The 25,409-nt window shown below is 36.0% G+C and overlaps 1 protein-coding gene across 2 annotated transcripts in view; it reads left to right on the top strand.

Moving 5' to 3' along the window:
• LOC129747684 (protein drumstick) overlaps positions 1 to 24,872 on the top strand; it is a 72,791-nt gene extending 47,919 nt beyond the window's left edge. For both annotated transcript variants that reach the window (XM_055741997.1, XM_055741998.1), the window contains exons 3-4: positions 11,644 to 11,664; positions 23,389 to 24,872. In XM_055741997.1, the coding sequence (XP_055597972.1) occupies positions 11,644 to 11,664; positions 23,389 to 23,440 (73 nt within the window). In that variant the 3' untranslated portion in view covers positions 23,441 to 24,872. The remainder of the gene's footprint in view (positions 1 to 11,643; positions 11,665 to 23,388) is intronic.
• Positions 24,873 to 25,409: the final 537 nt, after the last annotated feature.

The following is a 25,409-nucleotide window of genomic DNA, read 5'->3' as shown; positions in this document are numbered from 1 at the left end:
GGCCTTACGCTTAACCCCTGCCATCAGATTTTGTACAGCCACCTTGTCCACCTTCTTCGCCGCAGAAAGCCAGTTTGCCTTGAACTGCTGCTCGTCCTTAGCAGTGTTTTTGGTCTTCTTTAGGTTCCGCTTGACAATAGCCCAGTATTTCTCAATTGGGCGGAGCTCTGGCGTGTTGGGAGGGTTCTTGTCCTTGGGAACCACCTGCACGTTGTTGGTGGCGTACCACTCCATGGCCTTTCAACCGTTATGGCAAGATGCCAAATCCGGCCAAAACAGTACGGAACAACCGTGTTTCTTCAGGAAAGGCAGCAGACGTTTATTCAAACACTCTTTCACGTAAATTTCGTGGTTGACAGTCCCGGAAGCTATGAAAATGCTGCATTTCAAGCTACAGGTACAGATGGCTTGCCAAACCAGATATTTCTTCGCGGACTTTGACAGTTTCATGTGCTTGAAAATATGTTCTACCATTCCCCTTCCTTTTACCGTATAAAACTCCTGTCCCGGAAGCTGCTTGTAGTCGGCTTTGACGTAGGTTTCGTCGTCCATTACCACGCAGTCAAACTTCGTCAGCATCGTCGTGTACAGCCTCCGGGATCGCGCTTTGGCCGTCGTATTTTGATTATCATCGCGATTTGGAGTCACTACCTTCTTGTAAGTCGATAGTCCGGCTCGTTTTCTGGCTCGATGCACGGTTGTAGACGATACACCCAGCTTATTTGCGGCATCTCGGAGAGAGAGGTTAGGGTTTCGCTTGAAACTACCGGCAACTCTCTTTGTCGTCTCAGCGGCTTCCGGTTTTCGATTTCCCCCCTATCCAGACTTCCTGGCTGTCGACAAACGTTCCCCAAACACTTTAATTACATTTGTAACGGTTGATTTGGCAACTTTCAGCGATTTTGCCGGGTTTGCGTGCGAGTAGCTCGGATTTTCGCGATGCGGGAGCAAAATTTTGATACACTGCTCTTCTTTCTTGGACGGCATTTTGACAACTGAAGAGTGAATTCCGAAATCAAAATAGGAGCAACATTCTACACACACACACACCTTCAAAATGAGGGGTGTTCAGGTTTTTTAAATGCAAAATTGAAAGAAATATGTCAAGTTGATATTCACCAAATTTTGACCGTATCACCCTTTTTAATGGCAAAGCTATGGTCAAAAAAGTTTTTTAAAGTAAGACATTTTGGTAAAAATGATCGGAAAATAATCAATTATCAGTTGAAGTTTTCATGAAGTATGACTAGAAAAACGTTAACTAAATATCATAGAAAATTGCTTATCAGATTAAAAGTACGTTGTTTGATAACAGAGACACAAATTGAATTTAGTTGCATGTTTTTCGAAGATCTATCCCAAACTTTTGGCCGATAAACCATACTGCGGGGTGATTCAAAACTTTTGATCGATGACTTGAGTAGCTCTTTCGATAATTTGAAGTGCAAGGCAATTTATAGCTCAAAATTTAACAAATGTGAAGTGTGTTTTCTTTTTTTAGATGGGGTGATCGCAAACTATTGGCCGTCAGTGTACTTTCAATTGACCCGCGAGAAAAATCAACGGATCATAGCAAGCTGTTGTTTGTCGTTACGTGTGTTCCACCCTTTGTCTCTATTTATTATGCTTTACATTTTACCTTAATTTTGTGTCATGCGTGCGCACGTGACATTTTCGGCTTATAAAATAAAAATTTGTGTGAATTCGATTAGTTGCTCAGCAATTTTTGAACTAAACACATGCAAGTTCAACACTTTTGCGATAGTATAGCAATGCTAAGGGAATCGGCGCTGAAGCTGGTGCTTATTTGGTTTACATGTCGCAGTGTTAAGGGGTTAGGGCTGACTAGAAGTTATACTCGAAGCAAATGATTCGAACCACTTGAAAGTTTTATGTAGGTATGTTCTTTTTGTAAAAAAAACAATATTCTAAAAGTCTGTATTTGTTTATAACTATCAATTTTAGTATTTTAGTATTATGATTTTTTAAAGTTATGAGAATTTTTATTTATTATCATTTTTATTATGACTTTGTGTTGGTGCATCAAAAGCCACAATTGAAAACAAGGCTCTTTATTCAAACGCAACAAAAAGGAACGTTTTAACGTTGTTTAAAGATCATTAAAGTCAATGAGTAAATTTGTAATTGGGTTCATTGAGAGAATTCTTTCTCAGCTCATGACCAAAACGTTCACCTTCTTATGATCCAACCAAGCGTAACAATGCAGAAGAGGCGTTCTAGTATCGTGTGAACTCGTCGAAAATTTATCGCTCGATAAAAACTAATTCATTGTAAAGCTTAGCCACAATGCCACAATCGCCCAAACCAGTACCCAATCGGACATTCGATAAAATGTGAACAAGCTGGCGATCGATTTCCCCATTTTGACTCATTTGGGAACTAGAGATATGTAAGTCTCCACGCTCATCACTCGGCGTTCGGAATCTACGATGGTGGCGCGATTCCCATGATGATGGGTATGGGCAAGCATGATCATTCGGTCGGATGGCTCCTCGGGATGCGCGAGCCTGTCTCTCGCTCGCTCGACAAACTGGTGGTGGTCACTCATCAATTCGGCTATTCTTCCGCTCTATCGATCGGACTGACATAAAAAAATAGAAAAGTTGGAGCCAGGCTACAAACAACATATCAATAAACGATTCGTTGATTCGGATTGATCCAAACATGTTCTGCCTGCGTGTGGACGACAAGTTTCGGGTCGTTGTTTCTCAATTAGTCAACGAAAGCAACTCGGATGGCTAGCGAGAGGAACGGCTAGGAGGGCTCGGGAGAGGTTGAGTTGATAATAAACACGCCTGGAAAGGGAAAATGACACTCGATCCGGGTAGATCTCGGGTTGAGCTGTGAACTCACCGGTCGTAACTTATCTGTTGCCCGGTCGTTTGTCTCAGGGTAACCTCGAGCGCGCAGCTGTAAAAGCCCTCCGATCCCACAGACCCAACACGTTTTATTACTCTATTTCCCGAATAATCTACACACACCTTTTGGGCTGTGAGAGGAGCCGGGCAAATTTCGGTGGTCTCTGCCGACCGGAACTATGAAATTGTACCCCTTGGGAGAAAACAAGCGGTTCCAAGCTGAAAACCGAGACTAGTTCTTCTCCCACATGCGTATAATGAATGAATGGTTTGCGACCACCGCGATCGAGGAATCGAAATCCTATGAGCCCAAAGAAACTTTGTGTTTCCTTTTTTTTTGCTTGGATTAAACAATCGTCTTGGCGGCTAGATTTTATCAGTAATCTGCGCGCTACGCCATCCTGCCACCACACTGACTGTGAACCAGGGCCAGTGGAATCACCTGTTTTTTTTTTGTTTCTTCCTCTTTTCGGGAACGAAATCGGACACCCGGTTTTTGGTTGTCGAGAAGTTAATTTGCGTGCAAATATTTTGAATTTTTTGACGCGCTCAAAAAACTAGACCTGGCTTTATTCTCTCTTCTGCTGTCGCTTTATTTTTGAGAATGTATCCACGGTTAGAAAAGGTATATGTACCTGTATGTTTTGAAAGGTAACAGAGCCGTGATAATCTTTGATGTCCGCATTATATCACTTCAGTGGAATGAAATTGTATACCTTGTCACGGCGGCGGCGGCCGCGAGACCTGGATGATGGCGGCACGGTCTCCAATTAACTTATAAAAGAGGCGTAGTGCAATTGAGATCGTCGTCAGCGTCGTCGTTGTTGTCTACGAGTGTTGCTGTTGCATGCAGCTGTTGTGAACTGAATGGCTTAATTTGGTTTGATTCGGGCTTTTTGATAACGAGACGCTACCGCTCCGGAGCGTTCATCACTTGGAAAATTTGTGGCTACTAAATCTTAGAAACAGAGCATGGCCGGTACAGATACACTTTTGGATTTTTTTGGATTTTAGTGTGCCTAATCCACTTTTATCTATATTTTACGTAACAATATGCATATGCAATGCATGTATCAGGCGCCTTGTAGTCAGCAATATTTTGATTATAAGAATTTAAATATTTAAATATTTGAATCCTCTTACAATGCTAAGCTTGATTGAATACTCACATCCACTTTTAACCGTAAAACCCGAAATGTCTGCAATAGGTACTTACTTATTCCAAAATCATATTATGATAACAATTACATCGTGTTTCACGATCGCTGGCGTGACTCAGTTAACCAAGTTCCACATCGCCAATATGGTTGCTACTCTGTGATTGATCCAGGACCAGGAATATTGAACAGCTCATTTACACTGCACAAAACTGTTGCTCTCTCTTTGAAAGTCAATAACGGCGCCGGCCACATCCTAGTAGCCGATCGATAGATTTGAAAAAAGAGAAAGGGATGAAAGATTAATTTTGTGCCCTGCCGAGCAGGTCCTGCTAGGTATCTTATCAACTTGGCAGAATTCAATAAATAATTTTTAGAAATAGTTTAATATCGACAGCATACATAAGCAATCAACCCGTTTCAGATTAAAGGAAATGTCAGTATGTAAAGAAGAGGTCCTAAATGAGACCCCTGAGTCACACCAGAGGTTAACTATGGCTTTTGATAACTCTTTTAGGCAGCGAACAATTTGGGTTTGATCGGTTAAGTATGGTAGTAACCAGGAGAGTAGATTTGGATGAAAGTCTTTAATTTGAAGATTAAAAGTGGTATGTCGATGCGATCTAAGGCTTTGCTGAAGTCGGTATAAATAGACTCAACATGAAAGCCTTTGCTCATGGCATTGATAACGTATGGAACGAATTCGAGAAGATTTGATGCTGTAGCGTCCTTTGAAGAAACCATGTTATTTGTTCGTTAATATTTTTTACTTGTTTATAAGTTTTATCATTCATAATTGATTCAAATAGTATGGGAATGCAAGATAGAATAGCTTCTCCTCGATAATTCCGTTTATCTGTTTTTTTTTGGAATTGGAAATTGCAATTAAAAAAGATATTTTCCACAATTTAGGTACTTTTCTATGATTGAACGACATATTGAAAAGAATTAGAAGAGGGTCAGTTAGTTCAATCGCCAATTTTTTTTAGAAAACAAGGCCAGAGTCCATGAGACCCCGTTCCTTTTAAAGCATCAAGTTTTCAAAGTTCTTCGTAAACATTAACATAATCAATTTCATTGACTTGAATGTTACACGCTTAGTCTGAAATATCTGGAAAATATGCTCTATCGCAGTCATTCTCAGTGAAATAATTGTATACTTTTTGAAAAATCTCTATTTCTTATTTCCTCTATTTTTTTTATTTCTGTACTTAAAACTATTTCTGTATTTATTTATTCATAAGTTCGTAAATCCTGCCAAAATACATGTTTTACTTGTACAAAATTCTCCTTCCTACTCATAACACAAGTGGAACTCCCCTTTTAAATAATCATGAAAACAATTCTTGTTTTCTAATCTCTCTAAGCAATATTTGCCCGATTATTTCTCGAATTAAAAAAAAATGTTTGGTTGAACCCCTCTCCTTTTTCTATTTCCCTACTGAAAAGAAGTTAGTAGTCTCAAATAAAAATGCCGTGTTTCCCAGGACAAATTTGGCACCATTTGCAAAAAGTAATCGAGATATTAAAAAAAAAATGTATGAGATCCCCCCTTTTCACTTTTTATCTCCGCACTGGAATACATTAATGAAACAAAAATTTAAGGAGCTCCCGTCTTCTCCTCCTGACTCACTAACTGGAAGAAAGGAGGTCTTAATTAATCAAAGAATAATGCTCGTGCCAAATAAATAGATATACAAATTCTTGTTTCTTTATTCGAATAGCTCTAGAGTTATGCAATGCTTACCCTTACCTATCTTCACACTTGATAGAGGAAAGGGTCTCAAATAATCAGAAAAACATCAATCGTTTCAAAATACAATCCCATACAAAGTTCGGTGCCTTTTGTAATCAGTCTAATTATTTTCAAAATAGATAAATATCTTGAAAAAAAAATTGAATGCTGGAATCCTCTCCTTTTTCTATCTCCTCACTGAGATCAGGGAGGAATCTCAAACAACTATAATGTCCTTTATCGGATCCAAATGTTCTCAAATGCCAAAAATAGTTCCATTTGCTCGATAATTTCTCATGGTATGAAAATAATTTATGGGAGCCCCATCCTCCCTACTTGTTTCATCATTTGGAAATATACGATTCATTCCGCTTTTAAGTTATCGGGATTCCCAGAGTAGAATTGTATGAATGTCCCCTGCTCTCTTCCTTTCCTCCCAATGGAAAAAAGGGAGGAAACAGAACCAACCATAGAACCTTTTCCCATATCCAAATATCCTCCATGGCAAATTTGGTTCAGTTTGCTCAACTAATTCTCCAATTGTTAAAATAATTGTACGGTGGCCCATCCCCTCGTTCTATGTCCTCACTGGGATAAAAGATGAGTCTAAAACCATCTTAGAAATGATTGATCTACTCAAATACCCTTCTAAGCTAAATTTGGTTCGATTCGCTAAATTATTCTCGAGTGAAATAAAAAAGGTGTGGAAGCCCCTCTCCCTATACCCCCACTGGAAGAAGGGAGGGGTCTCAAATAATCATGGAAACATTTTTCGTATTCAAGTAGCCTCCCATGCCAAATTTGGTACCATTTGCTTGATTAGTTTTTGAGTTATGTAAAAATTGTTAGAGAGCCCCCTCCTTCCCTTCCTGCCTTCCTATTGGAAAAAAGGGACGTACTCAAATACCCTTCCATGCTTAATTTGTCACCATTTGTTTGATTGATTGTCGAATTCTGCAAACATTTGACTTATTTAATTATTTTAATTCTCTTACTATCATAATTCTATAAATCTAAAAGCGTTAGAAGGTCCGTCTACAGTTCGTTGTTGGAAGACCATGACAAGTCAACCTTTGAGGCCTCAAAGTACTCAAAACGTATTGACTAAACTACAAACAGAATTAGACGTTACATCGAAACAACAACTTGGTATAAAAACCATTTATGAATCCAGTTTATCTTAAAGAATGGACTTTTTCAAGTGAATATATTTTGATTAAAAAAGGATTTAGGGTGTCTCCACACATTAATATAAATGAATGGTAGAACACACTGAATGTAAGTTGACTTAGTGTGATGTTTTTCCTTCCATTATGGCAATTTCTTAAATAAATACTTATGCTTATGATACATACACAGCCAGATCTTGTCAGCATCTCGGTGAGTAGCAAAAATACATTTACTACTCATTTTGACACGGCCGAGCCCACTGTGCAGTATTGGACGCAAAGACAACTGGAACACAAGGGAGGATGAAACCTAGGCAACAGTACTATACGTTCCCGTGTTTATTTAATTTTTTTTTGTTGAAAGCATAAACGCTAAGATATTTCTATGCTCCTTGATGTTGTACCATACCATTCTTTTTTCGATGGTTGGAAAAGACGTTTTTCTACATGAGAATCCAAAAGTTATCAATACAACTATTCAGGAAAAATTTCCCTTATATTTTTACACTGATTGACTTTGGGGTCTTTGTACCATCACTATCATCTCGGGTCATTGACCAATACTCGATCTTGAAAAGATGTGAAAGAGCAAAAACATGATTAATAGAGCACTGAAATCATAAAAATATTTTTTTTTTCTGATTAAAGGTTTTGTCGAAATAACACAGGTTTTAGAGGTGGAATAGAGCTAATCTTTATTCGTTTTGTTCGTCAAGGCCTTAAATAACTACTTATAACATAAGCGATAGCTATTCGCATTACTACACTGAAGCGATAACCTCACTTATTAACGTTCTCAATTATGTGTGGTATTCTGAGTTAACCACTCAGAATATTTAGTAACACTGCTGCGTCACCACGAATCAAGTTTGAGTTGTTTGCAATCATCATTACCTAGGTCAGGCAAATAGAAATTCGTTGCAGCATTTTTGCTGCATTTTTTTTACTATTTGGCAAAAAACTGAGCACTTTTAGAAAAGAGTTGTAATGGTTTCAGATAGAATCTCGTGCTGGAACCATACAACATCAACAATACTATTGTTTTATAAGGCAGATAAGGCATGCTCAGTTTGGTAAAATTAGTAAACCTTTTCAATGTCAAACTCTCTTAAAGACTTGAAAAAATGTTTTTGTAATGATCATTGTAATCAAACAAAATTTATTATCTGCTTACTGGTAGGTGATTTAATCACACCAATTTGACGTTTGAGTACTACTTTTAATTTATGTTTTTTCCCAGCCCTGAATTATTGCTATTGTTCTATTGTGAATTAACCAATGCATGTGGAGAGCCAAAAAATCAAAATATTTTTTTGTGATATTTCTCTAAAGAGCGGGTAGTAGACGATTTTTTAATTTTCATATTCAATTAGGTCCAACAAGCCTCAAGTTGATAAAAAAATTTAAATTCAATATTAAACATCGGACAAGAATGTACGATTCAATTATAGATTACCAGATTAAGCCAAAGACTGTAACAAATAACGAATAATTCATATGACTTTTTCGAATCAAATATTGGTGCACCTTTTAAACTTGAAAATAGACGATATTCGTTACATTTATGCATTCTCATCGTCATTTGGGAGACAGCAAATACAAAGAACGTCTTTTAGTTTTGAAGTTCGGTTTTTCTCAAAAGTTATCAGCATTAAAAATTTGAGCGTAAAACACGTGGTCTTGTGAGCGTTCTGCCCCAATTTTCGTATGTTTTCTTATTTGTGAAAATTTTTGGGAAGTTAGTGAAATTCAACTAAATATTTATAGTCTTCCGAAAGTGCACACGAGTGGAAAGACGATAAGCTGTAGTTTCATCAAATTGCGCAGGCTGGTTCACCATAAAACCTTATTTGTTACTTATAAAAAATAACAAGTTTCTCGCTGATTCCATTAATTCTTCTGTTTCTAAGAGCTAAAGTAGTTTTTGTGAACTTATCATCTATTGAATGATGAAAACGCTTGTTTGCTGCAATAAAAATGAAGAAAAACATCTTTCGAAGCCGTAGTCTAGTGTATTTTTGAAGAATTAATGGCATGAGCCATCTTACCCCGCTGGTGCGTCTTGTACAGTTTTCCCCTACGTCAGCAATTAACTGGCAAAAATTTCCTGTCTGTCCTGAATACCTTTTATGTTTAAGACACTTTGATTGCAACGAACGCTGGAACTGTGAATCGCTGAATGAATCTCACTTTGACTTCAATTAATTTCACGTCGTTTCACAATGCAGTATTCAGAATACAGGATGATTTCTTAAAGTACATATCCCTAATATCAATAGTTTCTGGTATACAATTTCAACACAGAATCTATACACAATTGGACTTCCTCGCGCATCTCAAATAAATCAAATTCATTCAATTGTTTAGGAAGATTCATTGATTTTAATATTAAATTTTTGTGTGTTTGTGTATGGCAATTTCATAAATTAAACTCGCAAACGCCTTTGCCTTTTTTGTAAAACATGCAAAATGTTATTTGGAATTGGGGTTTGTTCTGGTTTAAACTTGTTGATTTGTTAGTTGATGCAACGTGCTCATGTTGGAACGTTTTTCATGGTGGTAAAATTTAGATATGTTTTACACTGGTAAAGAGGTCCGACTGGCAAGACGAGTTAAAAAAGTTTTTTTTTAGTCCGATGCTCACTCTCCGCCAGACTTTTTTTTTTAAATTTTTTGTTTCTGACATGAATTATCCAAATTGGTGAATTTTGCTAGGGAGCTGGAGCCTTTGTGATAGTAGTCACTAATTTGGTGAAACTCACGTTTCAGCACATTGTCGGCATAGAGTTAGATCAAATCGGCATTGAAATTATGCAACTTCTTCTTTAGGCTGCAACCTCTCGATAGTTGATTATTTTCCATCCATTACGTTCAGTTTGGTATTCGACATTGTTTCAAGAACGTTCTTTATTTATTGTTAGTCACTTGGAATTTAGAAAGATTTTTATCTTGTAAAGAAAGGGGATTTTTTTTATCAAATCCTAGGCTACTGTGATAACATTCAGTAACACTTTAAAGCACGTTTGGAAAAGTTTAACTAAACTTGAGATGCTGATTAGGAAGGAACATTTTAAGATCATTTGCGTATTTCTGTACAAACTCGTCACGAAACACTCCGGGGAATTAGTTCATAACAGTGACGAAAAGAAGGGTTTTCGGGTGACTTCCTTGAGGTACGCCGCGTTTGACCGAGAATACACACTAGACGTCGCATTATTCAGCTTTACAAATTGAACTGCTTCTACCAGCCACCAGCATATTGATTCAGACAACTACTAGTGATCCTAATTCTACATACAGCACTGATTAGTATACAAGTTAGTTAAACTTGAGATGCTACAGAAGTAGTTTGAAGTTTCTGAAGAAGTAATGCTATCGCTCAGGAGATCAAGACGATTTTCATTAGCTGATTCAAACGTATCTATTGATACAAACAATTTTCCGCTTGAGACCGTGGGACTGTTCGATGGTATCAATTCTACGCAGCAATTGCGAAAGACAAATATTGTTTTCATAAATAAACAAAACACCTAATTGGAAGGCAGCGCGCTCCCAACCTAATGTTCTAATGAGGTTAATTGAGTAATCATCTCTACTGATAGCCGAAAGTCCGCGCTCATCCATCACCGCTCCCATTCCCAGATCGTTGTGCTCAGAGTTATCATCAGTGATGTCAACCTTCCAGATTTTGGGTTTGGACATAATATGACCGAAAAAATATTAAAATTAGGCATAAAAAGTGTATAGGTATTACAAATGGGAAATGATACATGAGAAACAAGGAATTAGGCAAAGCATGTTAGATCCAAGGCATTGATTTTGGCAGCACCAAAGCGATTTTGATACGATTTGAGAGTATCTGCAGCATTGCGATATGTCGACTAAAAAAACGGACCCCGCCTACAAAATTTGCCAACAAGATTTTTTCAGACATTTTTTTCAAAATCTTTCAGACTTTTCTATTTTAAAAATCAGTTGGCAACTCTGGTTATCATACCTGGATGGGGTTGTTGTAAATTTATTCGGCACAACATTCTTTCGGATCATAAATTACAAAACTTTTCTCTCTCTCCAAAAGAGCCGTGAGATATTGCCGTCCCGAGGGTTTTTTCTGCTCATGAGGCGTGCGATCTGTTTGCGTTTCTCTGTCGCACGTTTCTTTCCATAGAAAAACACACTGCAGGGAAGAACTTTTATTTTTTTTTTCAAAAGAAAGAACCTTCAACAAGCAAACTCGACGACTCGGCGCAGTGTGTTTCTGTTTGTCTCTCCAAACAATCATTATTAAGTATTTCCCACTCGCATGGCACTAGTTTGTGGGGTAAATATTTACACTCTTGTTAATTTATTTTAAACCTCTTGGACTGGGCACTGAGGTTTGAAGTCGAGGGAATCGGAAAGGAAATTTTAGAACTCTAACCTAGTCCAGTCGAGGCGAAAAAAAAACGCCGAAAATCAAAGAGCTGCCGCCTGGTTAGCTCCTAGCGATAATCTTTTGACATGCTAGTTAACTCGAGGGTATTTTGAAGCTGGTGTGAAATGAGTTCCGATTATGGGATTCTTGTTTTTTTTTGTGATTGGGTGTTTTCTTTAAGTATTAATTGGATGACAACCGATTATGGTGGTTTTTTTTGATCATATTAAATACAGCCTTCAAGCAAAATTTCGTATACTAATGTGTGTTTATTTATTTTTCATTCCAGGTGCAGTCAATGTATTTGGCGGTAAGTTCATTAAAACTTATATTCTTAAATACTTATTCTATGATAACGTATTGTACATTTGGAGCAAAAAGTTGAGTTTTGGCCAATGAACAAAAAATTTGAAAACGGAGTACAACGTTTCTTAAAGTTTTGTTATTTTGGTTTATCTATTCAAAATATTTTCAATTTTTTAATCAATTTTTAATAAATTTTGTCTGTATTCAAGTGAATTCAAATGCTTACGTTTTATTTGGAACAAAGCGAGGATTTGAATATCCGAAATTTCAACTTTAAATTGAGAACCTTTTGTAAAAAATATGGATTAGTATCACTAAAATTGGAATGAGGAAATGAATAATAATGACCATATATGACCCACTCGGATTGCTGGCCGCATTCATAATTCAAGGAAAAATAATCATACAAAAACTGTGGAAAACTGGATGTAACTGGGACGACGAAGTAAATGATGAAATATTCTCTAACTGGAAACGATGGACCAATTTGTTCTCTGGATTGGGTAACATTCATATTCCAAGATCCTACTTCGGGGCGGCTGTCCCCGAGCTTTGCAAACCAATCCAACTCCATGTGCTTGTCGACGCCAGCGAAGAGGCATACGCTTGTGTCGCCTATTTTCGCTACACCGACGGAGGCGTAATTCGGTGTTCCCTAGTGGGTGGGAAATCTAAGGTCGCCCCTGTTAAAACGCTGTCCATCCCAAGGCTCGAACTACAGTCAGCAGTGTTGGGAACACGACTAGCAGATTTCATACAAAAAAACCATCAAATACCAATAACTGAACGGTTTTTCTGGACCGACTCAGCGACAGTGCTCCACTGGATTCATTCTGATACACGCAAGTATCATTCATACGTGGCGTGTAGGATTGGAGAAATTTTAACATCAACAAACATCATGGAATGGAAATGGGTACCTTCTCGCAGCAACGTAGCAGACGAAGCCACCAAATGGGGTCGGGGACCATGCTTTGAAGCCGAGAGCAGATGGTTGCGTGGACCAGATTTCCTCTGGGGCAGCGAAGATTCGTGGCCAGAACAAAAATGGAATCCAGCAAACGGGAATGAAGAATTGCGCTCAAGTCACTTTCATGCAAAGAAAACCGACGAGAAACTAATTGACGTTCACCGATTCCACAAGTGGGAGAGAATGCAACGAACAATCGCTTATGCATTTCGATTTGGCACCCCGCGAAGTCGCAGCGAAACATCAAACGAACCGAAGTCTCTAGAACTTCTCGACCAAAAGTATCTACGCCAAGCTGAAATGGTATTACTGCAGATTATCCAACGAGAATCGTTTCCAGAGGAAATGGTCGCATTACGGAGAGTCCAAAATAAAAAGCCTGCGGGGGTGGTGCCGATCACCAGTCCGCTATACAAATTATCAGCTTACATCGATGAAGAGGGATTGGTCAGAATGGACGGTCGTATCGGCGCCGCCCCCAACTTGCCGATCGAAGCTAAGTGTCCTATAATCCTAGCCAAAAACCATCCTATAACGTTCCTTCTTGTAGATTACTATCACCGCCGCTACTTGCATCGAAATGCCGAAACTGTTTTCAACGAGATCCGCCAGCTTTTCTACATAACGGGACTTCGGAAGCTGATACGCACTGTAGGTTCCCGTTGTCAATGGTGCAAGGTCTACGGCAGTTCCCCGATGCAACCGATGATGGCTCCTTTACCGAAGGCTCGGCTCGTAGCGTTCCAGCGACCTTTCACCTACGTTGGTCTGGATTATTTTGGACCAATCCTGGTTAGGGTTGGTCGATCGCATGTGAAGCGCTGGGTAGCGCTCTTCACATGCTTTACAACCAGGGCTATCCATCTCGAAGTCGCCCACAGCCTCTCCACTGTCTCCTGTAAATTCTGCATACGCCGCTTTATAGCTCGACGTGGTGCTCCAGCCGAAATATATACCGATAATGGCACAAACTTTAGAGGAGCCGCTAATGAGCTGCAACGTCAACTTAACAACATCAACCAAAGATGCGCGGAGACATTTACTAACACCAACACCAAATGGTACTTCAACCCACCAGCAGCACCTCACACAGGCGGAGTCTGGGAGCGCCTAGTGCGATCCGTGCCTTTCATGACATTCCTAGAGTCCCTGATGACGAGACGTTTGAAACAATCATCTTGGAAGCCGAGAGCATGATAAATAGCCGGCCGTTGACGTACATACCACTGAACGGTGCGACAGATGAGGCCTTAACACCAAACCATTTCCTTCTTGGTAGCTCAACCGGAGTCAAACAACCACCGAAGGATTCCACCAGTGCCCTTGAGTGTCTACGGAGCAGCTGGAATCTAGCACAACATATTTTAGACGGGTTCTGGAGAAGATGGTTAAGGGAGTACCTTCCAACCATCGCCAGACGCACCAAGTGGTTTAACAACACGAAACCCATCGAGGTTGGTGATCTTGTCTTCGTTGCTGACGGAAAACAACGAAACAGTTGGGTCCGAGGAAAGATTATCGAGGTCACTCTTGGAAAAGACAAGGTTGCCAGACAGGCGGTGGTTCAAACCAATTCAGGAAAAATGCGTCGAGCTGTGGGGAATCTGGCCGTGATCGACGTCGTGGACGAGTGTAAGGACGAGATTGGTGGAGGAACAACATCGTCTTACGGGGGGGAGATTGTTGAGGCCAACTGTACATCCGTCGACCCTCCGATTCGAGCAACGGCTCAGCTAAAAACGGAACTGGCAACCATGCAAAACCAAGCAGAATTGGTGAGGGTGCACAACGAAGAGCTGTCATCGAACGGAAATAATAAAAGTGAGGAAGAGCCAAACGTGGTCGAATTATTAGAGTAAAACCGTGGAATTACAACCCGATATCTATTGCAATTGAAGAATTCAGTTAAAACACTAAAATGTAAGTCCTTTTCATATTAACTTTCTGAAAAAATAATTAAAAATAAAATTTGTTTGTAGCTTTTAAGCTGATCAAAATCAAGCTAAAAAGGGTGTTTATATTGCGTTCGAAACTCTGTCGCGAGGCTAATCCGCAACAAAAATATTGATTGTGAAAATTTGGTAATTCATAAATCAGAACTCTTAATTTGAAACTCTTTAAGGAATTTGAAAAATAAAGAATTAAGAAATTTAAACCTCTACTGCATGAACTATGAATTCTATGAGAGAAAAAAAATTCTCCAAGGGAAATAACTATATTGACCTCTAACTACGAAATTAACGGCAAAAACGAAATTGTTTTTTTAATAGCTTGAATTGTTAAAATATCACACAAAATTAGTTATTTTTATATTTTTGGATATATAATCGCTAATTTAATGTTTGACGCATTCAAATTGTTTGAAATATATACTGAATGAAGTTAAAAAAATTGAAAAAATCAAAACCCTGTAACCAAAATCCAAAAGCAGGAGAAAAAATTTGTTTCCAAGCTAGAATACGCTTAGAGTAAAATAAAAATCTCGAATAGGTTGGAGGAGTCTTAATTTAAATTTGAAGCTCAGAACTCAATTTTTTTAAAAGTTAACTTATAATTAGGTTCTCTGAACTTATTCAAAAATAAGAATTAATATATATCAAATCGAAATGGTCCAAAATATTCAACATAAAATTCTGATATCTGGGCTCAGAACTCAAATATGAGAACTCAGAAATAAAAAATTCAAGCTCAGGGTTCTGAACTTTACCCAGCAAACATAAAATGGCATTAGGAATGATAGCAATTCCTACCAAAAAAGTAAACGATCGTGAAAATTGTAACTTAAAGTCGGTATAAATCGGACATGATAAAAAGTCCGCCATGTTTGCAAATTGTTTTCCCGCGCGGGATTCAAGTGAGAAAACAACCACGTTTTTCTCTTTGATTAGCAGTGCAACCAGATTGCTCAAAATCAGTTGGTTCATTTGGAAAAATTGTCCAATAAGGAAGCAGCAAATATTGACAGCAAAACTTGCGCTGTCTCGCATACTTTCAGGATGTACGTATAAGGTGTTGAATATCGTTCAATTTGTATAATTCTTATCGCTCTGGTCAAAAGTTAAAAATATGAACATCGCCTCCACTTTGGTAGGTAAATGGTGTTTTTCAGGTTTTATGCGATGATTTTATAATGTACCTATATGAAACGTATAACAAAGTTTGTTTAAAAATATACCTATAAAAATGTTTGGTCGGTATAAGTTTACTAAAGAGAATTTAAACTAATACTAATTCTTCATCCTCTGGTACAGACTCCGATAAAAAAAAATTTCTGAACTCAGAATTCATACCACGAAATTTATAATACAAACCTACAAACATAGAATTCAAGAGCCTCAAATCTCAGAACCCAGAATTTAGAACTAACAATTTTAAACTCAGCAGAACTTAGAATACAAAACTTAAAATTCTGTAAACTTATTTCCGGAATATCGGTGAAAATGTATATTTTTGGAGAAAAAATATCAGAATTGAAAATTGTTAAAGATGGATAGAAAAGTTAGGAAAATTTTTTACAGATGTTGAAAAGAGCGAAAAGCATTTTTGCGAGGAAAACTTACTAACGTACACGTGTATAGGTTAATGTAGTGCCACCTCTATCCCGGTCCTACTTCTCCTAAATAATTAAATGTTGCTGGTTAAAGTATGGTGTACGTTAATAAGTTTTTTGCGTAAAAATGCTCTTTAGTTCTTTTTAACATCTGTTAATTTTCTCCTAACTTTTCTATTCATCTTTATCAATTTTCAATTCTGGTTTTCTTTCTCCAAGAATATATATTTTCTCCGATATGCCGAAAATAAATTTACAAAAATGAATTAAACTAAACGGTGGTGAACTTAACCATAAAATCATACAGAACTATGAATTCAGAACTCAGAGCTCAAATCTTAAAAACCAATATAAGGAACTCAGAATTCTGGATTTGAAAATCAGAACCCAAAACTCAGACCTTAAAATTAATATCTCTGGATTGATCAGACTTCAGAGTTTGGAACTTAGAACTCAAGGCTTTGATGTCGAAACTTAACATTGTTTTTGTTTTTTTTTTAAACTTTTATACATATATTTTTTGACTTTTTTTTAGTTTTATTTTAATTTTTTTCATTTTTTTTTCTCATATTTTTTTTTAAATTTTTCTGTTTTTTTTCAATTTAAATAGCAAAGACGATTATTTATTTAAGATCCAACGTTTTGATCCTTATAGGATCATCATCAGGGATTGTAATTTTCTTATATGTTAACACAGTTTTATAAATCAGTTCACTTACTATAAAATTTTTTACCGAAAAAATATCGTCTTTTTGCTTTGGATTGATTCGGCTGATCAGATAATGCTGTCTTGTATATCTGTTACAATATTTTTCAAATAAATATGGGTATTGTTGCAATAAATGTTGTTTTTTAATTTACTGTGTACGAAGTTTTGCGGTTGAATAACCGTTTTGTCATACAATTTTTGGATTTTTATTCACCAGCATCTAGTTGTCACGCAGTTTAATTTTTCACTTTTCAACTGTTTTTTTTATCTGATCATGACGAGTTTGTGTAAGGTGGTGTGTTTCTGGGTTTGTGTTCCTGTATTTGTGTATTTATGTTGTGATTTAACTTTTCTTATGTGCATATTGTTCGAAAAATATTTCCGTAAGTGGAATGTATGTTATCGATGTCTTTTTTGTGAACTGATTTATAAAACTGTGTTAACATACACTGCCGGCCAAAAGTTTGGGATCACCCACTAAAAAACATGCAAATTTTGATCGTTCATATCTCAGCCGTCTTAGGACATATTGAAAATCTTCTGATCTCATTTGAAAGATAATGAGCAATAGCTATCTCGGAGGTATTCTGCCCAAATATAATGTTTTAGTTTTGAACTTAAAACTTAACCTAAAGTTAGAACATTTTCAAAAAATCGCACTCAATATTCAAAGCCGATCATCTCGGGATAGGGTGGACCAAATCTCAAAATTTGAGTGGCATTAGAATTCCTGTTCTTTACTTCTCAAAACACAATCAAAAAATTTTGTGAAAAAATTCAAAAACGTGTTTTTAATTAATAAAATAGACACTTGAGTTATCGTCCAAAAGTTTGGGATCACCTCTTTGTATGGTGAGTTTGGGATCATTCTTATAAAAACATGCTAATTTATTTTATTCATATCTTTCTCATCTAACATCGTATTGCAGATCTGAAGGGTTCATTTGGAAGCTAAGGAATTGTTGTTTTTTAATAAATTCATTCAAAAATTATATTTTGAAGTGTTAACCATAAAAAAATCACCTGAAATTTATTGTTTTTTTGAAAGTTCCCAGATTTTTTTAATAGTTCTCACCTTAAAATATAATTTTTGAATGAATTTATTAAAAAACAACAATTCCTTAGCTTCCAAATGAACCCTTCAGATCTGCAATACGATGTTAGATGAGAAAGATATGAATAAAATAAATTAGCATGTTTTTATAAGAATGATCCCAAACTCACCATACAAAGAGGTGATCCCAAACTTTTGGACGATAACTCAAGTGTCTATTTTATTAATTAAAAATACGTTTTTGAATTTTTTCACAAAATTTTTTGATTGTGTTTTGAGAAGTAAAGAACAGGAATTCTAATGCCACTCAAATTTTGAGATTTGGTCCACCCTATCCCGAGATGATCGGCTTTGAATATTGAGTGCGATTTTTTGAAAATGTTCTAACTTTAGGTTAAGTTTTAAGTTCAAAACTAAAACATTATATTTGGGCAAAATACCTCCGAGATAGCTATTGCTCATTATCTTTCAAATGAGATCAGAAGATTTTCAATACGTCTTAAGACGGCTGAGATATGAACGATCAAAATTTGCATGTTTTTTAGTGGGTGATCCCAAACTTTTGGCCGGCAGTGTATATTAAAATAAGATTTATGTTTTCGACCGGGAAGATGTTTTTGGATAACAATTTTTGGCTTTTTTCGGTCTGAGATTTTAATCAAACAACTTTTTATTTGAAACACCCGACGTTTCGACCATTTTTTGTGGTCTTTCTCAAGGGACAGACAATTACCTTGAGAAAGACCACAAAAAATGGTCGAATCGTCGGGCATTTCAAATAAAAAGTTGTTTGATTAAAATCTCAGACCGAAAATATCCAAAAATTATTATCCAAAAATATAATAAAATGACAGTCCCTAATGATGATCTTATAAGGATCGAAACGTTGGAAATTTTCCCCCAAAAAGCTTATTAAACAGTCGAAAAATCGATACCGAGATCCTATTGTTCAGATTTGGAATTTTAGAAGTCGAAGCTCGAAGATTCATAACTCAGAGCTCAACCGAAAATAGGGAATCGTAATTAAGATAACACAGACCACAGTAATCGGCATACGTACCTCTTTTCTGAAATATCTAGAATTCAGAAATCTGAATTTGAAACTAAAACGAGGGACTAGAGTAAGGTTGCCAGAATTTTTGCAGCACGTATCCGGGCCGGACAAACAGGGCAATTTTCATTTAAAACCTGGCAAATTCCAGGCATTCGATTTTAAAGTGATGACCATAAATTCGGGCAATACCGAGCAAAATTTCTCAAAACTCAGAAATTCCTCAACAAAAATCAAGAAAAAAAATGAAAATTTTTTTTTAATCAAAACTTATCAATAGATTTTGAACCGTATTTTAGGCTTCCAAAAAAACCTTTCATGATTATTTTTAAAAAACTTGCTAAAAAAGTTCGATTTGGAGGTGTTTATTTGTTTAATTTGCCAAATAAAGTGAATAAATCCTGGCAAAATCCAGGCATTTTTCAATGAAATGCGGGCAACCGGGCCGGGCCGGACTGTTTTTAAATTTAGTATTAAATATCCGGGCAAATCCAGATAAAACTGGGCAATCTGGCAGCCTTAGGCCGATGACATATAGTAAGGGGGATGCGATGCGAATTGGCGAACGCGGCCAATGCGAACTCGAGCGGCGGAACAAATTGACATCTGCTTCGCCGCGTTGAGTATGTCAGGTTTAAGCGATTCACATACATTTTCATCAAATGTGGTTCGCTGCATTGAATCGCATTCGCCGTTTCGCATCGCATCGCATTCACTATGTCATCGGCCTTAGACTAAAGTAAAGTTGCCAGATTGCCAGGTTTTATCCTGGTTTTCCCGGATATTCAATACAACATTTGAGAACAGTTCGACCCCGGATTTTATTTCATAAAGCCCGGATTTATTCATTTTATAAAAAAAAATTGTGTTGGAAGGAAACGAATTCTCGAATTCTGTTATTTGAACCTAAAATTCTGTGACAGTTTTCTGCGAGGCTATATTTTTATGAAGTTCAATGGGAAATCATGTGAAACATCAACAAATTGGAAACTGCTTACAGCTTGAAAAGAAAATATCAATTTACGTGACCTTGTTAGCATGAAATATAGTCAGGAAAAAAGTCGAAAGGTTCAAAAAAATTTATAATTTTAAAAATTTGTACAAATTTTAGAAAAACCTGTGAATTCTGTGAAAATTTTCATTCTGTGATCTGTGACACAAATTCTGTGACGAAATTTTGCTCAAAACTCTGTGATAATGCAGTTCTTTTTGAGGTCTCGACAACCTTGGTTGGAGGCCTAATAGTCAGCCAGGGTTTTTGATTAAATTGAAAGGATTTGTCCGGAATATGACAACCTTAGACTTGAGACATTTGACTCAAACCATTGAACTAAGAACATAAATAGCACTCAGAAATGTGAACTCTGCATTTAAATAGAGCTCAGAATTGAAACTCAGAACTCCCAATCCGGAACTTAATACTTAAAAGCATGAATGTTAAGAATTTTGAACTTAAAACTTAGCACTTAAATAAAACTCACGAACTCAGAATTCAAGCTCAGGATTCAGAACTCGGAACGAAAATCCTAAAACACGTTACTCAGAACATGGAATTCAAAATTAAGACTCAGATCTCACTAGACTTTGTAACTTTGTAACTAAGAACTCAGTGCTCAGAACTCTGAACTTTGTTAAAATATTAAAATGGAAGGAAAAAAAATGGAACTTAACCCTGCGTTTCATAAAGTTACAAACTATCAACAGATTTTGTACGAAAAAAAGTGATAAATCTTTATTATTATGTCTGATTTTTGTTGATATAGAAATCATTTCAAAGTGCATAACATTATTGTAAGGAAAATAAAAAATATGAAATGAAGGGTTTAGCTTATAAAAACAGCAAATTTAGAACACGATATTTGAGAATTGCGGATGAAGAAAAGTGAATTGGAATGAATATTTGGAAGTATTAAACTGAGTATAGTCAATTATGAATTGAAATTAAGGCAGAATAATGAATCGATTATATGTATGTTATCTAAAAATGTCGATGAAACCATTGAGGCCAAATATAGAAAAATGAGAATTGACATTTGGACATTGAGAACTAATGATTTAGTACTGAGAGTTGAGAACAAAAAAAATGGGGTGCTTAGATCGAGAATGGAGAATTGAACAATATTCTTTCGAGAATTTTTTGGTCTACAGTAGTGTTGCCAATGTGCCTGATTTTTCTCGATTCGCCTGATTTTTGGAGGCACAACATGATAACCTGATAAGCCTCCTTTTTTCCCTAGTTTTTGTGAATATGATGAAAAATGAGTGGTATGGAACTGCATTAAAGACATTAGTTGAGGTCAAAATGAGGATTGATGGCCAAAAAAAGGTCCTCAGTTCGACCGAAATTTCCGTCAAACCATGCATCCTGATTTTTATTTCTCATGTCACTGAATTTTGAAAAAAACCGTGGTCTACAGCCTTGTTTTTGGTTATGTGACGATTAGAGCAAGTTCACTGGTGTTGGGAAAAAGTGGTAGAAATTTTGACATTTTGAAAAATTTACCATGCAAAAATGTTTTCAAGATCTTGAGGCGTTGTATTTTTTTACAACACTGTTTCTATTTCTGCCGTATGTGATAAAAATATTGCTATTTTTGCATCACAGCATGCGAAAATACAACACGTGTTGTAAAAAAAACTAGAAGGCCACAGATCTTGAAAATGTTTTTGCATGGCAAAATTTTCAAAATGTGCCGTAAGTGTCAAAATTTCTACCACTTTTTCAAAACACCAGTGAACTTGCTCTTATGCGTCGATTCACGATGACGTAGCTTCATGTTTACAAAAGCTTACGAACGAGAAATGGGGTGCGGCGAAATTTTTCGTATGGCTGTACGGTCAAGAAATTTATCTCAAAACTCAGATTCCTTTTAATTCAACCACGGTAAGGAATCTTTCTATTGCTTTGATTCAGTTGAATCATTCAACCAAGTATGCTCACAACACAACAGAGGTTTGTTTATCAAAATATTTCAACATGTTTTTAAAACCTTTTTTTCAATTTATTTGTTCTGGACCAACCGACATTGCATTGAATATTCTAGGGCAGCGCCTCTACAAAAAAATCCCATCGAATGTCCAAATGTGGAAGCTTCTAAAGAATTCTGATGTGCGAATCGATTGTCCGGAAGTTTCTTGTGTTATTTTGACCGGAAAATGCAAACAAATGCACATACTTGGATAATAAAAAATAATGCAAAAAACTAATATACCAGAATAAATTGCAAGAAACCTTGTATGCAACAAAATTGCATACTGTATCATTGCACAAAACTTGAAAATCGAGTAATTTTTTACCAAAAATTGAATTATATAAAAACATTAAAATGTGCTATGTATCATCTCTAACAATTTGTTTTTCTCGCTCTTGTAATTTTTCGGAAATTTGATAAATTTTTCGAATTTTCAATAAAATACTTCAAACTTTATGTATTCCCCTCTTCGGGTTTTTTTTTTGGAAATTTCGAAAGAGGAAGAATGTGATGAGACTGATATTCGTTCCGGCCTTATTATATAAAATTTGTCCGGTACAGATGTGTTAGATGTTTACTCTTGGGCTCGAACTCACGGACATCGACTCAGGAGGCAACTTACTGGCTTGCTAACTGAGCTATATCACAAGCCCATCTATAGTCTTGTATCTATCGAAAATGACGAATTATTTTACGATTTCAACGTTTTAATACTTTTTGAACCTTTTTCAAGAGCGAAAAATTACTGAGTCGATCTAAACAAGACAGTCGGCCCTAAATAAGATCCAATGAGGGTCAAAACGTTGGAAACTTAGAAATATTTACTGAGGATTGAGAGTACAGAATTGAGAAATAAAAATCTTGAAATGACGTTGAAAATCGAAAATTTAGAGCTTGGCTTTGAGAGTTGAGAGTCGAGCATTTAAGAAAAATAAAAAATTCAGAATATTAATCACCAATTGAGAATATTAAATAAAAAATTGAGAATTTGACATTGGACCTTTTGAGCAAGGTTGCCGAAATTATAGAAAAATCTATAATTTCACAGTTATTTTGAGTAAATTTTTAACACAGAATCTGTGTCCTTTAAATTTTTGATTTCTTATCTTGAATTAAAAAAAAATGATCAGATTGGTAAAGTTAATTGATTTTTTGAAGTAAAATGTAAAAAAGATCCATTTTAAATGACTTTTCAATCATGGAAATAGCATCACAGAATTCTTGGGTAAAAGACAGAAAGTCAGAATATTTTTCGGCAACCTTGGTTGTGAGTTAAGAATAAAGATTTTTTTTTCAGATCAAGAAGAGAAGTTCCTAATTTTTTTTTTAAATTATCATCAATTGGCATCAAAAAATTAAATTTATGAAAATCTGTTTGAAAAAATGTTTTTGACCTTATATTTCTTCTTTCTTTCTTTCCAGATCGATTCACACGTACGGCATGAATGGTAGCAACAACAATCGAGCATACTAGGCTTTCTTTCTACGTTAGTAAGATCAGTTTTAAGCAAAAAAAAAGGGAAAACAACAAGAAGAAGAAAACTAATCGAAAGATGGCCACTGTTTTAATATTATTATAATTATTATTTTATTCATTATTGGAATTATTATTTTTTCTATTATTTAATGTAACAAATGCAAACTTCTCTCATCCTTGAAAACGAACCTCGGGAAGGTCATTCCAGGCGCTCATTGTAACAAAAGAGTGGAGCAAATTATTTATCTTTTTAAACAAAATTATACGATCAAATTTTAAAAGTTGTACATTTTATTTGCGGAAATAGAACTTAGTTAGGGCAATGAGCGCAAAATACAGATCAGCATTGAAGTTAAACTTCAAAACCGATAATCAAAATATGGACATCGATGAAGCATACAAAAATCAATTACTACTACTAATAAATAAAAAAAAATAACGCAAAACATAAAATATGGGCCACTAGTCCATCCACCTGTAAATAGCTGCGAGAGCGAGACGAATGCTTTAATCTTGTTTTTATTGCTTTACTTTTTTACATAAAAATTAGCCGATGTACGTTATTGTGAATGATGATGAAGTTAAAAAAAGAACATCGAAATATTCACACTTTACTGAGAGAAGGAGTAGGAATAGCATTTCACTTGACTATGTTAGAAGAAGAAAAAAAAACTGTAGGCTAGTTGCACTAATTTATATACGAACAATTAACATTATATAATCATTTTGCCGTAGTTATGTAGTTATGAATATATGATATATTTAAAGTAAAAAAAGCGCAAAGTATCCCAGTTACATAAATTGTAATTATTAGAATCATAGTGACTGCAACGAATTTATTGTCAGGATTTTATTCCCCCCAATTTGTCATGCGAGTTTTGTCTAATCGGAGCTGAACCGATCGGGTTTTATTTTGTTGAATGTTCATGATTTTGTGATATTTTTCTCCTCTATTCTGAAAGGGAATTTCCCCCAACTTGTTTGAGAACCTCTCGAATGGGTTCGAAATATTCCTAACCAACTATCATGAACTGTCCGTGTCATAAGCTTATTTAATTCGATAAATTTGTTGACAACTCTGCAAAGATACAACTAAAGCATCCAACCATTCGCTCGAAAGTTGAGCACACACATTCTGTTTCACAAGGAAAGATCAACTAAGTGACACACTTTTTGCTCTTTTCGGCACTTTCCTATCATCATTAATTTTCTAACCATGAAGTTCTGGTGATGAAAATATCGAAAATATTCCCATAAATCAACGATCCACTCGAATTCATATCGATTTCCTGAAGCACCTCTCAAAGCTCTTGATCCACACTATTCTGTATCTCACTCAAGCCGTGCTTAGAATAGATTCTAGTCTACCTAAAAAAAGTAAGCGGAACAAAATAAAAACGACAAAAAAAAAACACAAAAAAAAAACAAATCAAGTGAAAAAAGTCACTCGTTTTCCTTTCGACCTTTTCAACTTTTTGCCCAGTCACCGCAATATGGACATGAAATTCTGACCTCGATTATGCTTCACATTCCTTCTCATAAAGGGCCAGCAAAATTTCCCAGAACTTTCTTTCGCAATCTGTCTGCACTTCTCACGATTCCATTCAGTGATGTCTGATTTATTGTATTTTTCTAACTTGTTCACCGCAACTAAGAAAATAGTTCCATTGATGCTGAATAACTGAATAGCCGTAGTCTCTCGTTTGTTAATAGAAAAACAAAAAACAATCGAATAAAACGAGAATCGTTTACCTTGAAACCATAAAGTTCATCTTTTGCTGCTACTGTTAGAGTCAGGACATTTAGAAACAAAACTGCGCATTCATAGATCATCGTATTGCATCACACCGATTCAAGAAACAAACATTGAAACAAACGAAAACAAATTGAATCTATTTAATTTTTCCGAAGATGGTAAACAAATTAAGTTCAATAAAAAAAACAACGTAAAAGAGGACGCCCGCAT

This window comes from Uranotaenia lowii, chromosome 2 (assembly GCF_029784155.1).
Source record: "Uranotaenia lowii strain MFRU-FL chromosome 2, ASM2978415v1, whole genome shotgun sequence".
Taxonomy (NCBI): Eukaryota; Metazoa; Arthropoda; class Insecta; order Diptera; family Culicidae; genus Uranotaenia; species Uranotaenia lowii.
Note: the sequence above shows the minus strand (reverse complement) of the source record. Positions and strands in the feature narration are given on the sequence as shown.